The following is a 14,956-nucleotide window of genomic DNA, read 5'->3' as shown; positions in this document are numbered from 1 at the left end:
GAGCCTTATTTTCTCAGTGTGACCGTCATACTGTCTCTTATCCAGAAAGTGGCTTTCTTCCCATTACTGGTCCTTCTGCCTTCAGGAGCAAAGTCCTCCATATCTAAAGACTACCTAGGCTGGGATCTGTCTGGATCTCTTAGTGGGTGGTCTCTGGTGGGAGGCCCAAGGGAATTAGATGTCAATAAACAAATCTGTAACATCTGTTGTCTGTAAGCGGTCTTGCTTCCTCTTCATGCAATCCCCACACCAGCCTTGAGACCTAGGTTAGGACGGACAGAAGGCACCTGACAGCCGTGTCTGAAGATGCTATCTCCATGGGGAAAATAGCCGTTTTGTCGCCTAAGGAAGCAGCCTAAAGATAATGGAAGGGAGATGGGATCATTAGTAAGGGGTGCGTGCTCAGCCTGATGACCTGAGTTCAGTCCCCAGGACACACGTGGTGGAGGAGAGAGCCAGTTCCCACAGGTTTTCCAGATGCCTTTGTGGTTAAAAGCGCTGGATGCTCTTGCAGAGGACACTGGTTCTGTGTCTAGCACCTCCATGGAGTCCTACAACCATCTATAACTCCAGTTCCAGGGGATCAGACGCCCTCTTCTGTCTTCCACAGCCATATCTGCAGGCCAACTACCCATACACAGCATAAAAACAAAGCAGACAAACAAAACAAGCGAAGCTCGGAGGCGCAGGCTGTTGATCCCAGCACTGGGCTGGGGGAGAGGGGCTGGGAGAGAAACAGGTGGATCTCTGTGAGTTGGGGCCAGACTGGTCTACACAGTGAATTCCAGGGCAGCCAGGGCTACGCAGTGAGACCCTGAGTAAAAAAGCCTTGGTGCAGAGTGGAAGTGGAAGTGAAGAAACAGAAGCGGGGGGGGCAGTGGTGGCACACACCCTTAGTCCCAGCACTCAGGGGGCAGAGGCAGGAGGGTCTCTGATCCACAGAGCCAGTTCCAGGGCAGCCATGGATACACAAAGAAATTTTGTCTGGAAAAATGAAACAAGCCAAACAGATAAAGCATGACCAGAGTCAGACATGGTGGCTCACAGGGGTAATCCCAGCACTTGGGAGACCCGAGGCAGGGGGACTGAGAGTTCAAGGTCAGAAGGGGAAATCCATCTCAATGGGTAAAGTGCCTGCCTTGGGGACCTGGGTCCAGTCACGTAAAGCTGAGTGTGTTGGCACAAACTGTCAGTGCCAGTGCTGGGGAGGTGTATTTGGGGCTCACTGGACAACTAACCTAGCTTAATCCGGGAACCTCAGTCCCCAGTGAGGAACCCTGCCTTTTATTTAAAGAAAAGAAAAACCCAGAGATTTGTGGAAAGCCTTTTGAAATTTTGCGTGTACATGTGTGATTATTTGCCCATGTGACTGCGGTGCTCTTGGCGCCCAGAAGAGGATGATGGATCCTCTGGAGCTAAAGTTGCAGGGGGCTGTGAGCCACCTGATTGTGTGTGCTGGGTCCCTGAAAGAATGAGCCACCAAGAGCTCTTAAACCACTGAGCAGCTCCAGCTCTCTGTCGGGAGCACTGGCTCCCAAGCCTGAAGGTCTGGGCACACAGTGGGAGGAGTCAGCTCCTCCCGGTGCGTGCTCGTGGGTAAGCAAGTGTATACACACAAGAAATAAACAAATGTAAAAAAGTATCTTAATGGAAAGTAAGGTGGACATTTGCTGAGGAACAATACCCAAGGTTGACCTCTGGCCTCCACATGCATGTACACACGCATGCCTTTACACAGTCTGGGCCCCTGTAAGCTGTAAGACTGTACTGGTCACATATCTCTTAGGGTGACCCTGTCCAGGACATTTCCTCTGGGATCCCCTAGGGCCAACCTTTTTTTTTTTTTTTGGCAGGGCCAACCTTTGTCCGATGAGGATGGAGACCTTAAATGTGAACTCTAGATAAGTAGAAAAATGATGGTCACTCTCTTCCCACTGAAAAATTTTATTAGGTTCTTCTTTACTTCATGTGTGCATGTCTATGCCACAGCCCCTGTGTGGAGGTCAGAGAACCTTTAGGAGGCAGCTTTCTCTTCCATCCTGTGGGGCTCTGGGGGCAGAGGTCAAGTCACTAAGGCTTGGCAGCAGGTATCTTGACCAGCTGGACCAACTCCTTGGCCTAGTTCTTTCTCTTTAATCACGGCTTAAGAGCTGCAGCCCGGCTTTTACTTGCTGGCAGTGGCGTAAATGACGTTGGTATCTCCTTGTTCTTTTCTTGCCCCCAGCATAGTTTGGGAGGTCTCACACAGCTCCTCGGGCACTGGGAATGGACAATCTCTTTATCTAAAGCTTTGGATGTCCCAGGTTCCGATTTTCAGGATGAAACCACCGTTTCTCTGCCTATCCCTTCTCCCACCAAGAGGTTCTCAGGTGCTAGGGCATGAACTGGGGTCAGAAACCTCAACTCTTATCTTCCTGACAGCACATTATCCAGTGGGTGTCACAGCCCTTCTCCCCTTGCCCAGTTGCTTGTGTTGACAAAAGAATAGTACTCACAAAGATGTCCGCATTGGAGTCCCCCAAACATGTCAATAAATGTCATCAAATTGGCAGAATGGACTTTGCAGTAGCAGTTCAAGGCCTCTTCCCTCTCCTCCTCTTCCACCTCCTTCTCCCCCCTCCTCCTCTTCCACCTCCTTTTCTTCATTCTCTTCCCCCTCCTCCTCCACCTACTTCATCCTCTTTCCCCTCCTTCATCCTCTTCACCCTCCTTCTACATCCTCCTCCCCCTTCTTTTTGTTTTGCAGGCAGTTTTCCTGTAGTTCAGACTGCATGGAATTCTCCATGAACTTTCGAGTCTCCTGCCTCTTACTTCTCAAATACTGGGATTAAAAGCATGTACAGCCATGCCTGGTTGAGATATAAGATCTGAACTGTGTCCTCCCCTTCCCAAAGCCATATACTGAAGCTTTGCCTCATGGCACTTCAGAATGTGATGATGTAGATAAAGGGTTTTGTTTTGTTCTGGAACAGGGTCCTGGCTCTACATAGTCCTGGCTGTCCTAAAATTCACCCTGTAGACCAGGCTGGTGTCAAACTCAAGGATCCACCTATCTCTTATCTCCCAACTGTGGGGACTAAATAAAGATTTGCACCACCACCACTGGACTTCTTTTGAAGACCAGGGCTCACTGTGTAGCCCAAGCTGGCCTTGAACTCAAGATCCTGCAGGATCAGCCTCCTGAGTGCTAGGGCCACAAAGTATATTATATAGGTCTAGGGCCTTTACAGTTAAAATGAAGAACTAGCCAACCGTGGTAGCATCTGCCAGGCAGAATGAACTTTTTATGCTATTTATACATTTTTATAAGATTTATTTATTTATTTATGGTTTTTCTAGCCTGTCCTGGAACTAGCTCTTGTAGACCAGGCTGGCCTTGAACTCACAAAGATCCACCTGCCTCTGCCTCCCGAGTGCTGGGATTAAAGGAGTGCACCACCACCACCCAGCTTGATTTTATTTATATGAATGCACGTATGTTCATCCAGTACATGCCTGCTGCCCAGGGATGCCAAGAGAAGACGACAGATCCCGGGAACTAGAGTTAAGGATGGTTATGAGCCACCGTGTGATTTCTGGGAACCAGACCTTGGTCTTCCACAAGAGCACAAAGAGCTCTTAACCACTAAGCCATTTCTCTGGCCCCAAAAGGAAAAAAAAAAGAAAGAAAACAAAGCTCCATTTCCAGGTGTGGTGGTGCACACCTCTAACCCCAGCACTTGAGAGGCAGAGGCAGACAGATCTCTGTGTTGGAGGTATACAGAGCGAGTTCCAGGACAGCTGGAGCTGCAGAGTGAGACCCAGTCTCAGAAGAAGGACCAGGAGGAAGAGAAGAAGGAAGAAGAAAAAGGAGGAAAAAGTTCCAGACCAGTCAGGACTACTACATTAGCAATAATCTATTTTCAGGTATCTCAGTGTTTAAGGGCAACTGTTCTTCCGCCACCCACATCAGGGGGTTTTCAACCGCCTGTAACTCCATCTGGTGGGGTGTGATGGTTTGAATGGGCCATCTCCCATCAGTCTCAGGTGTTTGAATACTTGCTCCCTAGTTGGCAGGTGCCTCACTGGAAGAGGTGGGCTGGGCTGGGCTTTGAGGTTTCAAAAGACTAACATCATTCCCCGTGTGCTCTCTGCTTCGAGCTTGTGGTTCAAGATGTGAGCTCTCAGCTGCTGCTCCAGCCGCCTTCTGCCTGCCATTGTCGTTCTGCCACAGTGAACTTTAACCCTCTGAAGGCATGCGCCCCAAACAGAGCTTTGTTTCTAAGTTGCCTTGGTCACAGTGTTCTGCTGCGGCAAGAAAAAAGACGGGAGGGGGGATCTGAGGCCTTCTTCTGACCTCCACAGTCACCACCCCCACAGCACGTACAAACAAATAATAAAATAAACATAAATATTAAAAATTAGTTATAAATAGCCAGGTGTGGTGGTGCACACCTTCAACCCCAGCACTCGGGAGGCAGAGGCAGTTGAATCTCTGGCTTGAGGCCAACCTGGTCTACAGAGTGAGTTTCCAGGGCAGCCAGAGCTACACAGAAAAACCCTGTCTTGGAAAACAAAACAAAACATTAACAAAACCAACAATAGAATAGAACAGCAAACAGAAGGCTTCCTGGACTCATTGTTAACAGGGCCTTCCCACGGTAGACATGGCAAGCATCATCAAGGTGCAGAGACTCTTGCCTACTTCTTGGGGGCATCTCTCAAGCTGGCACAGTGTACCTGGTGAGCAACCCCACTATGTGGTTGCTGGGACTTGAACTCAGGACCTCTGGAAAAACAGTCAGTGCTCTTAACCTCTGAGCCATCTCTCCAGTCCGCTTGGTAACTTTTTTAGTGGGTTTTTGAAGCCTATGTTGTTGTCATTGTTTTTAACATTTATTTATTTTGCGGAGGAGGAATTGGCATAAGCATGCTATGGTCTTCAAGTGAAGGTCCGAGGACATTTTGGGGGACTCCAACCTCTACTTCTACCAGGTGAGTTCCAGAAGTTAAACTCAGGTCATCAGGCTTATCAGCACCTTGCTCACTGAGCCAGCACTGACACCCCCAGACCATATTTTGTTTGCTTATTATGTTTTGTTTTGTGAAAGAATCTCATGTGGCCCAGGCTAGCCGCTATTTGTTCCATCTCTGAGGGCAACCTTGAATCCTTAATCCTACTTCTGCCTCCTGAGTGCTGGGGTTAGAAGCAAGCAATACCACACACCCCATTTATACGGTGCTAGGGATGAAACACAAATTCTGAGTTCAAGTCCCAGCAACCACATGGTGGCTCGCATCTATGAGATCTGGTGCCCTCTTCTGGCCTGCAGGTGTACATGAAGGCAGAACACCGTATACGTAATAAAATTTTTTGTAAAATATTTATTTATTTATTATGTGTACAGCATTCCTTCCATGTGTGCCCACAAGGCAGAAGGGGGTGCCAGGTCTCATTATAGATGGCTATGAGCCACCATGTGGTTGCTGGGAATTGAACTCAGGACCTCTGGAAGAGCAGTCAGTGCTCTTAACCTCTGAGCCATCTCTCCAGCCCCCCATAATAAAATTTTTTAAAAAATTACCAAGCAAAGAAAAATCTACTCTATGGTACCAAGCTTGCTTCTACTCTGACCTCCCAAAAGAGTGAGAGAGGCCCCACTTCTCCCTTTTAGGAGATCATGTCCGCACATAGAAACCACGTCCTAAGGCCAGTACCCCAAAAGCTATTGGTGAAATGAATTGCCACAACAGGGGTAGGACAGGAGAGTTCAAGTGGAAAGTTCAAGACCAGCCTGGCCAAAAAACCAAAGTTTAAAAAAAAATATTAAAAACAATCTTAAGGGCTGGAGAGATGGCTCAGAGATTAAGAGCACTGACTGCTCTTCCCGAGGTCCTGAGTTCAATTCCCAGCAACCACATGGTGGCTCACAACCATCTGTGATGAGATCTGGTGCCCTCTTCTGGCCTGCAGGCACAGAGGCTGAACACTGTGTACATAATAAATAAATCTTTAAAAAAAAAATCTTAAAATGTGGGGAGGGCTAGGGAGACAGGTCAGCCACTGCTGTGCCTGTCATGCAAGCCTGAGGACCTGAGCTCAGAGCCCCAGCACCCACGCTGTCTCAGCTTCTCCCCTGCTCCTGGGATGACATACGCCAGCACAAGCTACTTAAGGAAGAGTGGGTCTGTTTTAGCTCACAGTTCATGAAGTCAAAGAAGCTTGAGGTCAGCTGGTCACACTACATCTGTTGTCAAAGTGATGAATGTGCTGCTCAGTTTCCTCTCTTCCCGTTCATTCATCCCAGAGCCAAATCCACGAAATGGTACAGCCCACATATGGGACTGGGGGGGGGGGTCATCCCTCCCCAGGGAACCGAATCAGGATCACCCTCTTGAAGCCCAGCTGCCCTCTCCCAGGTGATTCTAGGAGCTGTCAAGTTGATGATTAACAGTGCAGTTCCATGAATGTGTGACCTCGGGGCTGGGGAGGTGGAGCTTACTGCTGAGGGAACCCAGCCAATCAGTGAGCTCTAGGTTCAGTGAGAGTCCTTACCTCCAAAAATGAGACATAGGAGCCAGCGTAATGGCTCAGTGGGTAAAGACACTTGCCACCAAATCTGAGGACCCGAGACCGACGCCTGGAATGCCCACGGTGGAAGGAGAGAATCCGCTCTGAAGGCTGTCTTTCCATCTCTGTGCTTGCATGTACGTGCGCTTGGAAGACATCTGACCTAGAGATCTCGGGCCTCATGCATAAGCACTCACACACCATTTAAATGGGAAAAAAAGGTGACAAGCATCCTACATTTCCCATTTTGATTTTTAAAACTTATTTTATTCAACTTGGAAAATGAGTATAAATCCCTGGGTGTTTGGTGACGGGCAGGGTGAAAACTGATGGATGGGCAGAAAAGAGGGAGAAGGGGCAAGGTGCAAACATCACAGTGGCTGCCTCAGGTCCCTGCCTGCGAAGGAGAAGGTGGGTGGGCTGGGTCCAGCGGGGGAGTTCAGGTCCGGAGGAACACCATGGTGAGGAGGCCTGAGGGTAGGAAAAGGAAGAGAGTCCATGCAGGACCCTTCCTCCCGTGCTTTCTTTGGAGGTGGGCCCAGGTGCTCTTCTACCATGCTCACCTAAGATGTACGCTGCCACCAGCTTCTGTCCCAGGGACACATGCAGAACCTGAGGCAGCTGGCTGCCAAGCTCGTCCTGCAGGGGCAGCAGCAGGAAGGCCACGGAGATGATGCCTGTCAGCAAGAAGAGCAGGAAGGAGCTGGTGGCCAGCTGCTGGGGGGGACCTGCGAAAGGAGGGGACATGAGTACCAGTGGCCCAAGGTCTGCCAGGGACCAGGATGAACAACGGAGAGGCAGCAACTCTGATTGAGTTCATTCACATGTCATTTACTTATTCTGAGACAGGGACTCACACGTATGTGGTCTAGGATGGCCTCAGACTCATTAGGTAGCCAAGGGTAGTCTTGAACTGCTGGTCCTCCTGCCTCTAGCTCTCAAGTTCTGGAATTAGGTGTGTAATGCCATATCCGGCTTTGGTTATCTCTCTTAAGTGTGTGATAGATGCGAGTGGGTGGGTACACACACACGTATGCATATGTACAGAGGCCAGAAACCAACCTCAAGCGCGGTTCCTCAGGAACCATCTGACTTGTTTTGGGAGAATGGGGTCTCTCAATGGGACCTGGCCTTGTCTGTTAGAATGGCCAACTGCTTAGCCAGCCCAAGGATCTGCCTGTCTCTGCCTCCTCAGAACTGGAAGTCCAAACACAATGCAACCATGTCATGGGTGCTGGGGACTGAACTCGGGTCCTCGCTCTTATGTAGCAAACACTTTACCACTTTTTCTGTCTCCACAACACTCCTCCCCACCCCCGTCTGTCAAAGCCGTACCATGTAGCTCAGGCTGGCTTGGAACCTGCAATCCTCCTTCCTTCTTTGTAGTCCCCCAAGGGGTGGTATCCCAGGCTTGTGCCATCACGCTGGCCTTTGGGTTTACATTTTATTGCCCTCCAAGGGTGCCCTGCCCTCAGTACTGTGTTCAGTGTCCTGGGCTGACAGGCAGGGACCTCTGTATCTCCCATGCCCAGCACACAGGAGTGACTGCTCAGTGCGGGCTTCTTATTGAGCTGAAGGTAGCTGGTGCCTGATAACAGCCGCTGCAGTTGGAGCTAGGGAAGAACTTGTCCCCTGATTAGAAGTTAGAAACAGGACAAGTGCAAAGTCGTCTTCCTCTCTCACCCAACAGAAAACCTCAGCCAGGAACAACTGTGCACAGGGACTTCTTCAAACCCCATTTAGTTCATTTCTAGAGTAATGCTACTTCTCACCTTACAGAATTCAGGAGTCCCCACTGCAGGGCTGGGGTTATGGCTTGTTTGGTATGCCTTAGGTACAAGGCGAATCCCCAGTACTACAGAAAAACAATAACCGTGGAGAGACAACCCAGTCAGAAAAGGGCTGACAGTGCAAACATGAGGACCCAAATTCGGATCTCCAAAACCCACTGAAGAACCTGGGCAATCCTAGTCTTTGGGTGGTGGAGACAGGTAGATACTGGATTCATCTTTTCTTTTTTTTTTTAAGAGAAGGGGTTTTGTTGTAGCTTTGGAGCCTGTCTGGGAACTAGCTCTTGTAGACCAGGCTGGCCTTGAACTCACAGAGATCCGCCCCCGAGTGCTGGGATTAAAGGCGTGCACCAGCGCCCAGTTGAGATACCGGATTCTATTCTTTTAAATATTTATTTATTTATTTATTTATTTATTTATTTATTTATTTATTTATTTATTATGTATACAATCCTCTGTCTGTATGCCTGCAGGCCAGAAGAGGGCGCCAGACCTCATTACAGATGGTTGTGAGCCACCATGTGGTTGCTGGGAATTGAACTCAGGACCTTTGGAAGAGCAGGCAATGCTCTTAACCACTGAGCCATCTCTCCAGCCCCCCTGGATTCTAAAGTTAACTGGGAATCCAGCCTAGCAAAACGAATGTGCTTGAGACCCTGTCTCAAAAAATAAACGTGGAGAGCGAATGAGGAAAATCAACCTTTGGCCTCCACAAACACACACATGTGCACAAGCACCCACACACATAGTCACACAATACACACAACACCACAAACACGATGTATCCCTTCAACTCACTCTCTTGAAGGTGTCTGGCTGGGGTTGGTCCTGTCCACACAGGAGGCCCTGGATTGGGCGTTGGCTCAGAATGTCCCTGAAGCTCCAGGGGGTACGCTGGCGCCCGAAGAACAGAGGTGATGTCTTTTCGGCCAACCACACGTCCCTCGGCCCCCTCCTCAGACAGCTCAATTCGGAACCGGTCCTGGACATCATAGTGGCTGGGGATGGGGGCCACATGCCGGATCACACTGACCCATTGGGAGGAAGTTAAGTGAGAAGCAACCAACCAAGAGAATCCAGTTCTCCTCCCCAGAATCTCTTCCCAGAGTGACTGCAGCCAGCGGGTGAAAAGGTCTCAGACCAAAGGCAACAGATGGCAGAAACGCCGGGCTGCTTCCCCACTCTCCCCACTCACATGTCAATGCAAGACTGCGGCTTCACATATCCTTCTGCATCGAATACCGTATATTTGGCAGGTGCTGTACACAGAACTGCGGGATAGACACACGAAAAGACCTGAAGAAAGTTTCGCTTATGGTGGGTTATCAGAGCCCCCTTCTGTCAGCCACCCCAGAGACGGACATTACCTAACTCCTCCAGCCCACAACATCCTGCCATATCTTCCTATCAATCCCCAGAGCCCTAGCTCCAGGGGCCCATCTCTTCACCTCGGAAGCGAAGCGCAGTTCCCGTGGGGTTATAGAGGGTCAGCAGCTGCCGGGGTCCACTCCTTTGGTCCGCTCTGAATACTAGATCCGGGGGAAAGACGAGCACCGGGACGACGGGTCCTGAGGAAGGAGAGGAGCCCCGGGGCCCCCGCCCAGGGGCCCCCGGACCCACCAGCTCCTGGTCCTGGGGCGCCCCACGGCGCATGCAGGCTCTAGGCGGTCGGACATCCGAGGGCAGAGCTCACAAGGATAAGAGGGCCTTGGAGTCTGGGGCTAGCGGCGCGAGGAATGGAAAGAGGACAGGGCGAGATGGTAGCAGAGCTCGGCCAGGTGTCCCCGCTGCCTCGGTACCCCGCTAGATGTGGATCCTCCAGTCCCAGGCCCGGCTCCTCAACCCTTTCCCCTTCCAGCTGGGCCCCAGGTTCCTACAGGTCCCGCCTCCAAACCGCACCGCAGTGGCCACGCCCACTCGGCTCAAATCTGGCCCGCCTTGTCGCTTCCCGATCCGGGTCTTCCGGTACGGGCAGTAAGCCACGCCCCTTCCGGGCCTTCCCGTGCCGGTCCACCCCCGACGGACTCGGTCCCCCTGAGCCCTCCTGATAGCCAGGTTATCGGGTTGTGTCTCCGACCCCTTTTCTTAAGCTCGGCCTGTGCCCTCTCCGGCATTCCGCCTCTGGATGGCCGCTCGTACCACGATAATCACCTGGTAGTCAACGTTTCCTCCAGTCAATCGTCTGCAGGCTGAGGGCGCCATCTTCCCGAAAGCTCCTTGATGTACTTCCGCCGTACGGCCTCTCTCATTGGTCAGTGCTGCCTAGCTTCCGCCTAATTGTACGCTGATTGGTGTTCGTCAGTGACCAAACCCGCCTCCCTCGGCGCTAATGATTGGCTGCATCTTGGGTAAGTAATTTAAGGGTCCCAAGCGCCAACTCTAGTCTGTTAGTAACTCGGGGAGGCGGGTCTGGGCTCCGAGTTAGTGTTTCTTTTTCTTTCTTTCTTCTTCTTCTTCTTCTTTTTTTCATTTTGCTTTTCTCTCCTTCCTGCTCGGGCCTGAGAAAACATGTGTGCACAGTGACGTAAGGTTAATGGTCAGTAATCAATAAGTAGAACTAGATGAAGCAAGAATCTCAACCAGCCCTGGTTACACTTTAAAAAGGGGGGGAGGAGAGAGGTGCTGAAGGGTTAGCTCAGCTGCTAAAAGGACCCAGGTTCGGTTCCAGCACTCACATAGTGGTTTATAACCAGTTGTAACTCCCAGTTTCATGGGATTGGACGGCCTCATTTGAGCTCTACCTGTACGTGATTCATACACGTGCAGACAAGACACTCGACGTCTCGACGTACATGAATAAATCTAAAGCGTTTTTTTTTTTTTGTTGGTTTGGTTTGGTTTTTTCGAGACAGGGTTTCTCTGTAGTTTTGGAGCCTGTCCTGGAACTAGCTCTTGTAGACCAGGCTGGTCTCGAACTCACAGAGATCCTCCTGCCTCTGCCTCCGAGTGCTGGGATTAGAGGCATGTGCCACCACCGCCCTGCCTAAAGAGATTTTTAAAAAAGATTTGTTATGTATACAGTGTTCTGTGTGCATGTATGCCTGCACACCAGAAGAGGGCATCAGATCTCATTGTTGATGGTTGTGAGCCGCCGTATGGTTGCTGGAGATTGAAAACAGGATCTCTGAAAGAGCAGTTAATGCTCTTGACCTCTGAGCTATCTCTCAAGACTTAAAAGAGACTTTCTTTTTCTTCTTCTTTCTTTCTTTCTTTTTTTTTTTTTTTTTGAATTGTGAAACAGTTCAGGCTATCCTTGAACTAACTGTAGATCAGGCTGGCCTTGAACTCACCGAGATTCACCTGCCTTTGCCTCCCAAGTCTTGTGCCCACAAGGCCCATTAGTTAATGATTGCTAGGGAGAGACATTTTCTTCATTGGAATAACCACTATTAAGTAGCCTGCGCTCCTGGAAGCAGCAGTAATAAAACTTACTGATTCACCAAAAAACAAAACACAACAACAACAAAAAAGAACCACCAAGAAATCAGGAGAACTACCTGGGAAGGGGAAAGGACCCACAGGAGTGGGGGACAAGAGACATAGTGGTGGTGAATGTGTCAAATGTATAAAAATGCCATGATGAGATCATTTTATTTATATAAAATTATCAATAATTAGTATGATGATTAGGGAAAAAATGAAATAACAAAGAGAAAAACAAGAGAGAATAACAAGTAGAGGAAGTCAGGCACATTCGTGTATAAGTCCCAGGTACTAAAGGCAGGCGAGGTGGATTGCCACAAGTTTGAAACTAACTTGATCTGTTACACATAGGGAGTTCTCTGCCAGCCAAGGCTACAGAGTGAAACCTTGTCTTAAAAACACACACACATCAGGCTGGGCGGTGGTGGTGCAGGCCTTTAATCCCAGCACTCGGGAGGCAGAGGCAGGTGAATCCCTGTGAGTTTGAGGCCAGCCTGGACCACAAGAGCTAGTTCCAGGACAGCTAGGACTGTTACACAGGGAAACCCTGTCTCGAAAAACAAAAAACAAAAAACAAAAAAAAAAAAACAAAAAACCCCACAGACATTGGAGGGGAGGGGAGTTGACATGATGGCAGGCACCTCAGATCCAAGCACTCTAGATCCAGGTAGAAGCAGGTGGATGTCTGAGTTTGAGGGAGCCAGGGCTACATAGTGAGACCCTATCGAAACAAAATAAAAACAAAACCCACAACAGTGGACTGGCAAGATGACTCGCCAGTACAGGAGTTTGTGTGGAGCCCAAAGACGTGAATTGGATTCCTAGGACTCACGTGGTAGGAGGAGAGAAGCACACGTGTGTACATGTGCGCATGTGTAATAAGTGCAAAAAATTAAAATCTAAGTGTTTTTATGGAAAGCCTTTCCTGAAAACTGTATTTTCCTTTTATCATGCTTTTGCTTTGTTTTATTTCTTTTTTGTGTTACTGAGGATTAGACCCAGGGTCTTACTCTTGATAGACAAGTACTCAACCACTGAGCTACATTCCTAGTCTGTAGATAGAAGTTTCTGTCCCTTCCAGTCCTGCAGCCATTCAATCCCAAATAAACACACAGAGGCTTCTATTAATTATAAACTGTTTGGCCTATTGCTCGGGCTTATAACTACCTCTTCCAACTTAAATTAGCCCTTATTCTTATCTATGTTTAGCCATGTGGCTTGGTATCTTTTCTCAGTAAGGCATTCTCATCTTGCTTCCTCTGCATCTGGCTGGTGACTGCCTCTCTGCCTTTCCTCTTCCCAGAATCCTCCTAGTCTGGTTGCCCCACCTATACGTCCTGCCTAGCTACTGGCCAATCAGTGTTTTATTAAACCAGTACAAGTGACAAATCTTTACAATGTACAAGAGCATTGTCCCATAGTGTCCTTTTAAAATTTTTATCATGAGACTAGGGCTAAATTGCCTAGACTGACCTTGAACTTGTAGATCTGTTTCTGTCCTTGAGGTAGCTGGGATAACCACCACACCTGGCTATTGTTTTGCTTTTGTTGTTGTTGTTGTTTTTGTTTTTCTGAGACAGTTTCTCTGTTAGCCCTGGCTATCCTGCAACTTGCTCTGTAGACCAGGCTGGCCTTGAACTCACAGAGATCCTCCTGTCTCTGCAACTAGAGGCGTGCACCACCACCGCCTGACTTTGTCTTGCTCTTTTCATAGCACATTTCTTGATACATTATGTCATAATTGGTTGACTCTTTCCTCAAGAGAATTTCCTCTCAAAAACAGGGGCATTTATTTCCTGGTGTGTTTTCAGTATTTAAAACATAATCTGCCATTTGGCAAGGACAAAGGAATGAATTAGATGACCTTTGAGCAGAGGTCTGACTAGACTTAGGAAGAAATCAAATGTATTTATGGGAAAGAATTGTAGAAGGAGGGATAGCAAAATCCTAAGCCCAACTGTCTTGGAGGTGGGGATCGCTGGCAGTCATCCTTAGCAAAAACACGGAGCACAGCAGTGCATTCTTAGAATCTCACAGGAGGAGCTCTGTTCAAAACAAGGGCAGGGGAGGGAGGGTGGAGCTGGAGGGATGACTCAGGGGTTGCTCTTCTAGAGGACACAAGTTCGGTTCCCAGCATCCATGTTAGGCAGCTCTCAGCCATCTGTAACTCCAGCTGCAGGGGACCCAACACCCTCTTCTGGCCTCTTTGGGCACACACACACACCCTTTTTTTTTAATTACAATATCAAAAGAAACAAGAGGTGGATGGTGATCTTGAAGATGACTCCTTTGCTTTCTAAACACGTATGCATGCATATACAAATGGATATGAGAGAGAGAGAGAGAGAGAGAGAGAGAGAGAGAGAGAGAGAGAGAGAGAGAGAGCGAGCTGAATGGGAAACAATGAGTCACCAGAGATAACAGTAAGTGAGGAGGAAGGAGGGAGGCCGGAAAGGTAAAACTGAGATCTATTTGGAGAACTATCCTCAGAATGCTACAAATTAATTAATTTATTTATTAATACTTTATTTTTATTTTATGTGCATTGGTGTTTTGCCTGCATGTTTATTGGTATGAGGGTGTCAGAAGCCCAGGAATTGGCGTCACAGACAGTTGTGAGCTGTCATGTGGGTGCTAGGAATTGAACTCGGGTCCTCTGGACGAACAGCCAGTGCTCTTAGCCACTGAGCCATCTCTCCAGCCCTGTTTATTTTATATGTGTGTGTTCGTGCATTTGTACAAATAGAGGACGGACAACTCGCAGAAGTGGGTTCTCTCCTGAAGACAGAGCTCAGGTCGTCAGGCTTGGCAGCATGCCATCTCCATGGCCCAGTTCTCAATATTTGGAGCAGTGGAGTGTTAGTACCTAGCTGACATTCCTCTAACTTCTCTTTGCTTTTCCCAGACAGGGTTTTTATGTGTTGCCTGGCTGTCTTGGAACCCACTTTGTAGACCAGGCTGGCCTCAAACTCAGAGTCTGCTTGCTTCTGCCCCGAGTGCTGGGATTAAAGGCATGAACCAACATAGCCCAGCTCTTCTAACTTCTTAAATCATGATACTCAGTCTTATATAACTCAGATTTGGCCTCCAATTACTATATAGCCCAGGCTGGCTTTGAACTCCTGATCACCTTACCTCCACCTCCCAAGTACTGTGATTACAGGTGGCACACACTCAGCTTCTAGTTAGGATT

General features: G+C 48.9%; 1 protein-coding gene across 2 annotated transcripts; it reads right to left on the bottom strand.

The window, feature by feature from the left end:
- Positions 1 to 6,795: 6,795 nt before the first annotated feature.
- Positions 6,796 to 10,489, bottom strand: Mospd3 (motile sperm domain containing 3). Of its 2 annotated transcripts, none has more exons than XM_075975951.1 (5): positions 9,789 to 10,489; positions 9,536 to 9,611; positions 9,139 to 9,338; positions 7,114 to 7,278; positions 6,796 to 7,021 (listed from the first exon to the last, which is right to left on the bottom strand). In XM_075975951.1, the coding sequence occupies exons 1-5, from the start codon at positions 9,991 to 9,993 to the stop codon at positions 6,990 to 6,992; spliced, it is 678 nt and encodes a 225-aa protein (XP_075832066.1). In that variant the 5' UTR covers positions 9,994 to 10,489; the 3' UTR covers positions 6,796 to 6,989. The 2 variants fall into 2 exon arrangements, with proteins under 2 accessions (XP_075832066.1, XP_075832057.1); XM_075975942.1 differs by having other exon boundaries at positions 9,139 to 9,368; positions 9,789 to 10,483.
- Positions 10,490 to 14,956: the final 4,467 nt, after the last annotated feature.

The sequence above is a fragment of the Microtus pennsylvanicus genome, chromosome 1, assembly GCF_037038515.1.
Source record: "Microtus pennsylvanicus isolate mMicPen1 chromosome 1, mMicPen1.hap1, whole genome shotgun sequence".
Lineage (NCBI taxonomy): Eukaryota > Metazoa > Chordata > Mammalia > Rodentia > Cricetidae > Microtus > Microtus pennsylvanicus.
This window is presented reverse-complemented; position numbering and strand designations above follow the sequence as displayed.

What these genes read in the sequence shown, in the direction of transcription:
- Mospd3 (XM_075975942.1), bottom strand. Translation starts at nt 9,993, where the DNA reads ATGCGCCGTGGGGCGCCCCAGGACCAGGAGCTGGTGGGTCCGGGGGCC. An exon ending in AACTGCGCTTCGCTTCCGAG is followed by an intron (nt 9,612 to 9,788) that starts GTGAAGAGATGG and finishes TCTATCCCGCAG; the next exon opens with TTCTGTGTACAGCACCTGCC. An exon ending in AGCCAGACACCTTCAAGAGA is followed by an intron (nt 7,279 to 9,138) that starts GTGAGTTGAAGG and finishes CTCCTTTCGCAG; the next exon opens with GTCCCCCCCAGCAGCTGGCC.